Raw genomic sequence first — 12,846 nt, forward strand, 5'->3', positions numbered from 1 at the left:
GTACAGTCAATGCAAGTTTATAGAGCAGCACAACTACATTAATGGAGTGGCTGGATTCTTTGCTGATTCAGTGAACTGATTTAACTTTGCTGATCATCTACCTCTGTATTAGAGCCTATTCATTTATTTCTGTTAGAAACGCTATAAGAAATAATCAAACTTACCAAAAATAAACACTTGGCATAGTCTCAACTCTATACCCCAGGTCTCTCAAATTCTATCAAATCCTTTTGTAATGCATACCACTGACAACTTTAAGTGCTGGTTCCTCTGAAGATTTTCTCCTCATACTGAAATGTAATGCAATTGCAAATACACTGAACATGCTATGTAATTAGATTAAAATCTACACTTAAGTAGATATTTGGGGAATTGGGTGTATAGGGGTTTACTCACAGTATAAACATTTTGTAATGCTTTAAACCCCCAACACACCTGTTAAAGATGATCTCACTAAAAAGAGTTAATTTGTAGATTTCTGTCTTCTCATTTAGCAAACTTTGACTAACCGGTGTGGGTGTATAGGAGGTGTATTGATAAAACAAAAAAGGTGCACGTATTTCAAACATTCACAAGGTGAACATTCAAAGGTAGAAAACATAAAATATTAAACCCCTGCATTCATCGAACCTATTTATGATTGCATTAGTTTAAGACTATACGTGTGAAGCAGGAGAAAGCTAGATCCGTCAAATCCCTAAACCGGCTTTGGAAATGACGGACACTGACCTGCCATAAGGAAATATAGACCCCTTAATAAACCTTTTAGTGACATCTGGTGGTGAAAATGAGGTTCTTTACGAAACAACGGATCTGCTTGACACAAGCTTTTCCAGCTATTGGTTACCATTATAGAGGGGATATGACCCTTTAGGGAAACAAGAAAAATAAATAAATAAAAAGACGGCTTGACTGCTCCAAGTTAAGCTTAAAATATACTGATTACTTCAGGTTTTGACCTTGTATGATCCTATTTCATATATTTGTTAATTTAAAAATAAAATGCAGAATCTGAAATGAAATTGGACTTTAACAACTAACTTGAAAAGAAAAAAAATCATTGTGTATTACAATATTTATTACACTGTTTTAGTGAAGCAAGAAGAAACTCTAGATATGGAGTTGTGATATGTCCGAGGTAAACCCATAGCCCACTACAGAGTACTCTCTTTCCAAAATGTGCTGTGACATTTTGACTGCATGCCTCATGAGTTATATATGTATGTGAAGGAAAACAGAAAGTGAAGTAAAGAGTGTGACTAAGAAGATTTCTTTCTGATGTTATTTGTAGCCCTAATGAAGTATAGAATTTAGATGCTGCTATAGTTAATGTTTAATATGAACAAGACCTATTTGTGACTAGCTTAGGATACTTTTCTGAATAGACAATTTAAGCACTTCTGTAAGTCCCTCTGGATAAGAGCATCTGTTAAATGGCATAGATATAAATGTAAACAAAAAATACTCATCCCTGCTATTACAAATGACCCAACGGTACAAAACTGTAATTTTTATTACAAAGTGCACAAAATAATAAATAAAATGCAACAGTCTGCAACAATTGTCTTAGCTCCAGATGAAACACATGCTACAGTCCTAGGTAGAGCATCTCCTACAGGTTTGACCACCACCCCCCCAAATCCCACCTAAAGACTGGCAGCTTGCGGTAGGCATACAACTCTGTGGAGAAAAAAAAAAATTTCATCATGGTTAGTGACACTGCAAATCCACAATGCCTGCAATATACCCATAAAGTTCATTACTATGATGAAATGTGGGGTTTCATCTGTTATCCCCAGTTCAGCCAGAATCAATTCCCTGATTCCATAGGTCCCTTCTGGAGTGCGACAGGCAACATGCAGTACAGCAAAATGAAGTGACTTTTACCTGATTTACAAATTACCTGATCATTTATAACTTTAAACCCAAGACACTGTACCCCTAATGGATCCAAAGAGACTGTACCACTAACATTTCCAAACAGTGAACCCCATGCAAAAGTGTGCCTTACATCTACGTAAATCTCCACTGAGACCTGGGACCCCCATGACCACACCCAGGAGGGCTAAGAGCCATCTAAGGAGATGGCATCAATGCCACAAAACAAGTTGGCAGATCGATTGCTAAAATATCTGTACTCATCTGTTTGCACATCAATATAGCATTATACTGTTTGAACAAAACAAACAGAATAATTGCAGGACATTATATTCAGTGTAACAAGAAATCAACTGATAACTATTTGGCTAAAGATTACAGATACAGTGCAGTCCTGGTAGAATGTGACAGACACACATTTCTTTCTAGCTTCAGCCTTGTGTGTTTTCAATGCCACATACGGAAATCTACATTAAAGAGAGTCTTCACAGCCCAAATATCTATATGAACAGAGAATCAGTGTGCAACTCAGGGGTAACACTGTCATTATCATAAAACCTGCAAATTGCAGGTCTTTTTAAATTACAAACATCTAAGTCAAGCTCCTTTAAAATTGCCTTAGTCCTCCTTTGTTGGAGACCAAAGCATGCAATACTTTTACATAACTGTTAAGACATGCAGCCAACATTACTCTGCATCACAAAAGAGAGACATCTTTCTTTCCCAATCAGGAAAATATTAATTGTTTTCTCAATGATCATGGCTACAAATACAACAAAATATGGAACAACTGGAACTTGACACCTGCATGTCAGAGGTAGGAACCGCACTGACAGAGGTTGATGGAGAAGAATAGAAAAAGAAATTAAGTAATTTTAAATTAGTCCAAAAAAAATGGGAGGAATGCTTACACAATGCTTACTTTTTTAAAAAACCAAATTGCATGTACTCAAACTATTCCTGTACATCCAAGCAATCTTTTACCAGATGTACCTCTCTTGGGAGCATTACAAACAACAATAAGGTGCCTAACTACATTCACTCAAAAGCCTTAATCTTAAATGTAATATTAATTTATTTTACAAGAGAGCAGATTACTGTGTTCACCTAGTCAGTCAGTCAGTCAGTGATTCTTCTTGTTGTCAATGAGCTCCTGTGTTTCCTGTGCAAGCTTTCTCTTCATTTCCAGCTGCTGCTTTAGGGCAGCTTCCGCTCTCCTCTGCTGGTACAGTTTGGCTCCGGCAAAGGCAAGACACAAGAGCAGGGTCTTAGCAGCCAGAATGTAGAGGAGGATTGGAACATTGTCCAAAGCCTGAAATGAAAGGGTCAAACATGCATAAAAAGAATTCAGCGCATAATATTAAACAAGAATGAACTGATGGCAAACATTACGATAAAGATTACAGGTGTCAACGCAGACAGTCAGTCGCAGTAGAATGTGACATCTATCTTCACCCCGAGTAATGGGCCAAGTATCCTTCACTCGCACATTCACAACAGAGTATATGGTGAGGGGGCAGGGAATAGATGATGACAGAACAGCAGCTGCTTGCCCACCTGTACCTTAATTTGTTTTCTAAATCACATTCCTAAATCTGCTTTACTACATTTTTTAACACTCCGAATATCCCATGTGAACGCAGTTTCATTACAGTTAGAATCGTTTGCGGGCAATGCGACTATGATTGCTAGCTTGTTTGTTTGTGTGTGTGTGTGTGTGTGTGTGTGTGTGTGTGTGTGTGTGTGTGTGTGTGTGTGTGTTCCGGACAAAAACCACTTTACACGTCAAATATATGACAGCAGTAAGACTAGATAGCGAGCAAATTCACATACAAATAACTTCGAAAAATAAATCAACATATAAGCTATAACGCAAAAAATCTTCCTTGCCTTTCATTTGCTTACTTGAAATTCTTAAAGGTCATGGTAAAGTTTAATGAGCTTTACTAGCTAGCTAACAGCAAACTAATTTATATTCTTACACTCCGGAAGAAAAAAAAAAAGATCCTTACCCGCCAGTTAATCATTTTCGTGTTGCTTTAAGGTCTTTAAGAATAAAACAATTATACGATTTTTATTTTTAGACTAGACCTTAGCGGGGCATGGCAAAGTACCAATAACCAATGAGTGATCACATCCAGGTCAGAAACTCCAGTTGGACCTATCAGAACTCTGGTTGAAAGGTCAAACACGTCCATGTCTTGTCCATAGTTCAGCGCAAATTCGCTGGTCTTCAAATAATACACACCGGAAATAACATATAATTCCTCTGGTATTTTATATGTAGATCGTGCAGCAGTTGCCCTTCATGAATTTACCTATTCATGTTTTCCATAAAAGGGAACGGCAGATCTAAAATTCTGTATATAGCCTCTGGGAAGTGGTAGACTACTATCCAACTGATTGTGTCTGGTCCTCTTTTATGAGTTCATCATAATTACTGTCGTTTCCTTTAAAGTGTACAGACCATTTATGCTTCTTGTTAAACCAGTATATATCTACTTTCTCTGTACCCATGATTCACAAATAACCAGTTTTGTCTGGACATAGCTCGACCTAGACTAAAATAACTGTCTGAGAGTTTAACTTGTCTGGAAAACCCTAGTTTAGGACCTATCAAGACTACAAACCATCTTGTACATTTGTAGTTTGTAGTTTGCATAAACATTTTGAGTATTTCATCTGGTTGTGTTGAGTTAGTGTGGGTTCTGACTTTCCTTGAAAACAACTTTATTTCCGTGTCATATAATTTGTGACCCAAGTGCTGTATACATTCAAAAAGTAAAGCATGCCTTAAAGTATCTTACTTTTTAATAAGTATCAGATTTTTTTCCCTTTGACCAAATAAATAAATAAGAAGAGAAAACACCTTATGTATTTTTAATGTAGTGTTTCTATTACTTTAGTTTAAATCTTGCATCTATTTTTTTTTTTTCTCAAACGCAAAATAGTATGCCACACAGCAGAGGGAGCTAGAAGTCTATGATTGATCTTGAAGGACTAACATGAGGGTACGGTAGCTGAAAGGTAAACTAGACAAATGGAATGTGAAGTGCCATGAGAACACACACACACACACACACACACACACACACACACACACACACACACACACACACACACACACACACACACAGAGAGAGAGGCTTATTAAATCTTTTTAGTTCTCACTCTAAAGCAAAGTGATTTATATCCAAATGTTTTTGTATTTTTTTTCTAAGGGTAATTTTGAGAAGGATTGTCAATAAAGAATCAGATGAATGCCTGTGTCACAAAATGCTTAAGATCACAAAAACACATTTTACTTTGTTCACACAAGGACAGTTGTGTATGTGTATATGTGAGAATATGTGTAACATTATTTTTGGTTCAGCTTTATTGATAGCTGAGATATATACTTTGGATTTTCATCCTCTTATGCATCCACTGAAACAAGCAATCCTTTTCTTTTGCTATAACTAATATAGTGTTCTTGTAGTAATTATTAGAATGAATTGCAGATGTTAATAAGCATTATAGCAAAGTACAAATTTATTAGAATATTTTGAATGGCTCATGTCCATGTGACTTTTCAATAGAGTAACATTGCATTTCAACCTATGTGGACTGTATTTGTACAATCTGAAAACTGATTATCAGGTCTTCAATGTTAAATTATGTGTAAATGAATTAATTAATAAATCATGTAACTGCATTTAAAGCATTTCAATTACACAATGCACATTTTTAAGAGCCTTTTTTTTAATCAAGTGTTGCCCATCATGCATTAGCTTAATTGCTAATAAAATGTGTGTAGCAAAAGGCGTTGGGAGAATGGTGAGGCTGGAGCAGAGTTGGGGAGTGAAGATGGGAAGAAGCGTCACCATCTCCACACAGCAGGAGTTCGCTATGCACACACTCAAGCCGTGTTGTGAGAGGCTAATCTAATCGTTCTGCACTCCTGACAGGGAGTCAGTGAAAGCAGGAGGAGAAGAGCATGACTCCACCTGAACAAACATAGACGAAGAGGTGAGGTGCGTGTGGAATGTCACGCCTCCTCTGTGTGCTGACCCTCCCTGCTCCCCGGACTCCACAGGCCCCCTTTCCAAACTGGGAGACCAAACGCTCGGCCTGCTGGGTAAACCAACACTGGATTCTGGGAAACTGGGGCCTTTTTTTGGACCCTTCATAAAACATCTGTCAGCTTGTGCAGCTGACCTATTTTGTTTGTCAAGGGGAGCCGTGGGGGACTGAAGTTTTGAGTGCCGAAGAATTGTACTAGTTTCACAGTAGGTAGGAGGAGAAGGGGTTTTATGTAACATTGCCATACGGGCTCTGTTGCTGGTGGCAGACCAGACATTTCACATTTCACATTTCTTGTAGATAGTGTGCTCGCAGAAAATATACAGCAACTCATTCAAATTCAATACCCGTTGTGAGTGTATTTGTACATGCATGATATATGTTAATGGTTAAAGTAATGTAATAAGGACATTTCTTACATTTCTTTTTCTGCAGGCCTGGTTTGCTGATAACTACTGCATTAAAAGATAAAGACTTATTCTTATGTAGAGTCTATAGCTTTTGTCTCTAAATCTTTCAGAAGCAAGTTGGTTACATAAATACCATTCCCTATCTGCAACAAGTCTCCACATGCCACACAAACATGTTTTTTTTTTTGTTTTTGTTTTTTTAATCTCTAATTTATCTGTAGCCAATTGCAACCACCTGTCTGGGAGGACAAGCACACAATGTATAGGGAGGAGTTTGTCATCACCTCTTTACACATGCAGTATTCTTGACCTTCTCATAGTGTGTGAAGGATAATGCTACATGCTGGACCAGCTATGTAGACACCTTAGTGCATACTAATACTATTAAGCAGTGATGTGTCCAGCATTCTTGGACCATGGCTTCAGCCCTTAAAGGTGGAGTATTCTGAGTATTGTCAGAGATCTTTGTTCTCCTGAGACTGGTCTGACCTGAATCTGTCACAGGGCCCTCTCGATCCTCACAGCTATCTAGCTCTTCATTACCAAATAACTACGTCGTGTCCCTAGGGAGAATTTTTCAACTGTAGACCGCTTTTTTGGGGGGTTCGAATTTATCTTTGACACTACTTGTTGAGAAGAGCATTGTGGCAATCATAGATTAATTGAATTCCCCTACAAGCAAATGCCAGATTAGTATACAGCTTGTTTGTTAGTAGTGCAAGGTCATCTAATGCCTGTGGGCTTACTGAGTGCCTCAGAGACCGATGGCCCTCAACTGTTCCTCCTTGGGTTAGCTGTGCAGATGATGATGTGAAAGTGAATTTCAGGGTGTCTTCCAGTATGCCCAACAATGCATAGAAGTACACCTGAAGAGAGACTCCCCCCACACCCTCAGTGCTATGAGCTGTTTGTTGAGCATGCTACACCTGCATCTCATTCAGAAGCAGAGTCTTAGAAATGAAATGAAAATAGGCCCATATTTAGAAGCCATACAAAATCTGTTGTGACGCAGTTCTGATGAAGTACAAATGATAACCTAATATGCTATATAAAGGGTGCTTATTCCGATGCACAGACTATTTAATGTTGTTCATTTAAATTCTCATACTCCTTATCACTGTACTGTCCTGTGAAAAATTACCTTTCAATTCGAAATGAACTGGAATTCTATTTAAATTTTCAGATGCAAATTAAAATCCAGCCATTGTATATACATCAACCAAACCTGGCCCCAAACCCTCATGAAAAAGACCCCTTTGCAGTTTCAGACTTGAGAGAGCTTTCAGTGAAGCACTGCACACTGAACTGATTTTAAAGAGCACTGCTAAGCTGTCATTGCAGTATCCATTTGTAATGTCCATATTCATGAAGCGGGTGTATCATCAATGCTAAGAGTAAGGGGAGGAATAGTGATGAGTCTAAATATAGCATGTCCAGGGAAAGATCCAAATTGCAAATTGAAATTAGCTTATTGTGTCGGTTTTGCATAATGTCAGCTCATAATGGAAACACAGTAATAAAGTAATGTACCGCAGTGATGGTGCAAACATTCCAGGGGTGTCTGGTTTCCTGGACTCAGGTTAATCCTAGTGCTGGGCTATAAGTAATTTCCAATAGTGAACCCTCACTGACAGTGTACTCTAAGACTCGGTTTAATCTGTGCTCTGAATGCCAGGTATTGATTTCATTGATTTACCATCTAGTCAGATGTCCTGAGAGGTCAACATTTTCCATAGGTGCAGACATGGTGCTGCAAGTGCTGTGATTGAAATTATTAGGAAATACCATCCCACCATCAGTTCACATCTGAGTTTGACCAGAGGAGGCAGAACAGGAGGATACCCCCAAAAGAAACATCATAAATGAACACTCTTCCATCACCCCTTATTTGATCATACTTATGATATTTATATTTATTATTTATTTATCATTTCCCTGCAAAACAGCAAAACACCCATGTTTATTTTTTTATTTTATTTTATTTTCCATTACACTCATCTCTGTCGCTCTTTTTTTTTCTTTTTTTTTTGGCATAGTCCCCAGTGTGTGTCAGCAGATGGTGATCCAGAATGTACCACATGTGTACTGTACTGGGACTCAGGGCTGGAGGAGTGCATAACAGCAACCATATTTGGTCCGGTGGTCTACTGGCTTCATTTCCTTGCATTCTTTTTTAATCCTTCTGCAATGACCCCTTTGGTGCTGTGTTGCCACTGTGTGGCTTTTATAGGTGAACACCCAATACTTTCACAGGTGATGAAGACCTTAAATACTGGGTTTTGACAGGCCACAAGCCCTAAATTAAGGTTATGGAGCAATAGCTACTTAGAGCTGAAGCAAACAAATCTTCATTAGCTGTGCGGGTGAGTTGTGCATAAGTTTACATGCTTGTCCACCAGATGCTTCTCGATGGTCCCCTTCTGGTTTAGAGGCCTCTAATATTCTAATACTTATTAAGTTATTGGATAAGTGATTGAATGAACTGGTCTGCACAACTATATATTATGTGATGCCAATAATTGTGTTACTTTGAAACACTGAGATGTTGGTGGTGTAAAATGTTGTGTTACCTATTATATGTATATGAGTTTCATTCTAAGAGCAATTTTAAGATGTGGCTGATATTGGGCATGAAATAAATGGATGAGGCAGTGCAGACATGAGATTGTGAGATATCCCCTGCGTTATATTCCTCACTAGATAGTAACATTGACATTCTATAGGTTTGTGTCAAATATCTTAAGCTCTTAGAAAAGCACAAACATGGACCAAGGTCAGGGCCTTTTGTTGTTGCATTGCTTTGTTCATGTCTTCTTACAGACTGGTTGAATTACAAAACTCAAAGATGACACGATATGGTTTATGAATGTTTAGGATGTAGAATTTATGTAGAATTATGTAAAATGTATTCAATCAAATCTCCTGACATGCGCTTTAAATTCAAATAATTAACGTCTACTCAGCTGAGTAAATCCATAGAACAAAATGAATGTAACTGAAGTAAACAAATGCACAGACCCATTCCTACAACACAGCTCTTCTGCTGCGTTACTTTTTTACAGAGGACATCAGTCAGTCAGCAGTGAGCTTCCTTGGGCCATTCTCTCTATTGAGATACAGAGAAGTTGGCTGGAGTTCTTTGTTTTTTTTAGATGACGTCAATTTTCATGCTCTCAAATCTTTCGTGGTAATGGTTGACAGCTGCGTGCCCAGCTTTTTCACTCTCTGTGCTCCTAACTTCCTGTGGCGTGGCCAGCCAGAGCTGACACAGCTCCACCTACTGCAGCACACAAGTCGCTGTCGCTGTGGATGGAAGTCACTTATTTTTGTTGATCAAGGACCCACCCCCCTGCCCCCAGTTCCCAAATATGGCTAACACACTGACCATTAAGATGGCAGCAGAAAGACCGACTGTGGATCTGCTTGAAAGGGCCACTTCAGCAAAACGCAGTGTGACTTTTGCCAGTGTGACTGTTCTGCATTTCTAATAAAGCCCCCTGCTGAACATTGGTTGACTGTGACATATTGGTTGACTGTGACATATTTTGAATTGTGTGTAACACTAACTACTGGTACTGTTATTTTTAGGCCTGTTATTTTTAATCAACAGGGAGAACTTACAATGCAGCGGATGGCAATGCATTCATATTGCAGAGAAAATGCTGTATTGATTAATTAATGTTTTGGACTGAGTGAAATGGCAATTATACTTATGTAGTCAAAGAAGTAATGAATATACTAGGCTACTAATACTGGACACTATTACAGCATGTAAATAGAGCATTGTTGTCCTGGATTTTGGTGAGTGAGTACATTACATAGTGTTCTGTAGCTAATGGCACATTAGATTACACATAACTGTGTTCTAAATTGTGACGCTGTAGGCAATTTCTTGAGTTTCTCCAGAAGAGTCAGGGTATGTTTGTCTGACCCCAAAACCCTGCAAAAGGTAACTTAGAACCTTTACTGTGGAATTTATACTTACATTTTATAGGTGGGATGTAACTGTGTAACTGTGAGAATATCTTTCCCAGAAATATCCTTGATGAATGTTAAGTCACTTTCCTTCTCAGTGTGTCAACAATGAACATATGATAGGACCACAAGACAAACCAAAGAGAAACTATGCATGAGCTATTTGTAGATTACACAAGGGATTTGCCAGTCAAAAGGGCAATTCTCCGACGTAGATAATGATACTGAACATTTATTTGGACGCATAACTGAAATGTATTACCTTGAGCTCTGTTACCAAGTTTTTAAAGAAACACATTGAACATTGAACTGCAATAAAAAACAGAAAGGAAATGAATGATACTGGGGATTTGGCAATCACAGAAGGAACTCTTGAACATTTGCAAAGATGAAAAGGTTCTGAACAAGAAGTTACTGTTACTGTTTTTTTCTGCTGTTGAATTAGATAGCACTGTCATTGACAGGTGTTGAGTCATTTTTATCAGGCTGACTTTTAGATCATCTACTAATGCCAGTTGCTGAAAAATACATTAACTTCACACCTTATGTGTTCATTGATCTAAATTACTGAAGGAACCTTGCCTTTTATAAAGGTTTCTTAAGTCCACACTTCTGCAATGACTCCTTTAACCTCTGCTTGCCTCTGTGTGATATTTTCAATAAACATCTATCTGCATACTGTTATTCTATGCAAACATAACTGTTTTCCTCAGAGGTTATTGAAATATTTTATTTTATAATATACAGATAATTCATTATTAATTTGACCAAAGCAGTAAGTTGGCATGTGAATTCATGACATGCTCGACTTTGATGTAGTTCCTGTTAAGCGTCTTGTATATGTAGCAATGTCCAAAGATGTCCTTGTGGCTAGAGCAAATAAGAAATGTATGATGTTGACCTCAGCTTTCTAGGTCACTAATACAGCTGTGTGCTATATCAGTAATAGGGCAGGGTACTAAATAATGAAACAGGAAGGAATGCATCACCAGTGTAGAGGAAGAAGATGGATCTGTGGCTTTTACAGGGGAAAAATGTCACTTAATGAGCTGTAATTTTCTTTTCTTTTCCTTTTTTCTATGACACAGATACTGTAACTAATGGGTCTCCACTTAAGCCTGCAAGACCTTGAGGCAACGAATTCTCCTTTTGATCAATGCTGTGAGGCTGAGGCAACATTGGCGAGCGTTCCTCATAGACGCCATCTACATTTGATTGGAGAGACGTTGTTTCAAAGCCTGTGGCCTTATTAGTGCTTTTCTTTTGGCCGTCTCATGCCTACACCAGTCATTGTGACTGATACTTGGCAGAGGATGATCTGCTCAGTTGGCTTTGCTGAGCTGCAGCCAGGATGGCAATCTCCCAGAGGACCACTCCTGTGACTTGGCACTTGATTTAAAAGGGCAACCAAGCTCTCCCAGTATCCAGTTCTACACTCTTAACCGTCCACATCAGAAAAGTATGCTTCTTCGTATCTGCCCCTGCCTCATTAGACAACAAGCTCAGAGAGTGGCGATGCTGAGGTCTGTAGAAGATGAGAGTTCTGAAGTCCTAGGGGAGCTGAGGAATCTGTTGCCACGGAGACCACTTGGGTTAAGGTGGAGTGTAATTTGGGGAGGTGGGGGAGTGCCAAGTGTGAAAAATCAGATGGCGAGATCAGTGCCTTCTGCTCCTCTCCTCCACTGTAGCTGTCGGACGTGGAGCGTATCCGAGCAGAAGGAATTTTTGTAGGACATCCAACGAGGGCCATCCCACAGGATGCAGAGGACAGCAGTCTGTTGGAAAGTGGGAAACATCAGAAACACCGGTCACACACACACATTACAGACTGGAACTTGAAATGGAGAAAGAAAAGGCCATATGCCTCTTGTCTCCGCTGTCTCGCATTTTACTTTGGGGAACATTAAAGTGTGGTTGCTGATATGGAGGAACCCATAATTTTGTTCAATAGGAAATGTCACATCAGACCATGCATGCTCTCCTGCATGTGTGTTTATTGCTTTGAGAATAGAATAAAAACCAATATAGAGGAAAAATCTGGATTTATGAGTAATATGTGGGATAATCAGGGGAGTTGACTGGGAGATGAACTTTTCTTTCTTCCATAAATTTTATTAATTGTTTTTGCTAGGTTTTATTTGTTTCTTTGGTCATTTGTTTTCTGATTGCAACACATCGTTTATGTTAGCACGGGAATCACTAATAGTTGCATCCTATGGGAGAGATGAAAGTCACACGTCCATTATGAGTCAGCGTTTCACCAAACACCTCCCACTTGTCCACACCCTCTGCTGCCCTTTATAACCCGCTCTCCTCCCAAGAAGAAAAAAAAAACAACAATGTCCCAATTACTGCACTTCATCTTCGATTTAATTGAAGAGATATTATAGTCTTTTGGATTCCGCAAGATAATCTTTAAAGCGATGTCTCTGGCATGCAGAGGAGGTTGCCTAGCAACAGCCTTTTTTTTCCTGGGGGCTGTGGCGTTGGTGGGGCTCTGCGTCCTCTCTCCCCGTTGCTT

General features: G+C 38.9%; 1 protein-coding gene across 1 annotated transcript; it reads right to left on the reverse strand.

Moving 5' to 3' along the window:
* Nucleotides 1-1,495: 1,495 nt before the first annotated feature.
* On the reverse strand, nucleotides 1,496-4,025 carry smim11 (small integral membrane protein 11). The gene is made up of 3 exons (XM_027018476.3): nucleotides 3,891-4,025; nucleotides 2,986-3,190; nucleotides 1,496-1,680 (listed from the first exon to the last, which is right to left on the reverse strand). The coding sequence occupies exons 1-2, from the start codon at nucleotides 3,903-3,905 to the stop codon at nucleotides 3,002-3,004; spliced, it is 204 nt and encodes a 67-aa protein (XP_026874277.2). The 5' UTR covers nucleotides 3,906-4,025; the 3' UTR covers nucleotides 1,496-1,680; nucleotides 2,986-3,001.
* Between the last annotated feature and the right edge of the window lie 8,821 nt (nucleotides 4,026-12,846).

Source organism: Electrophorus electricus, chromosome 18, assembly GCF_041902795.1.
Source record: "Electrophorus electricus isolate QZ-2024a chromosome 18, ASM4190279v1, whole genome shotgun sequence".
NCBI classification, from domain to species: Eukaryota; Metazoa; Chordata; class Actinopteri; order Gymnotiformes; family Gymnotidae; genus Electrophorus; species Electrophorus electricus.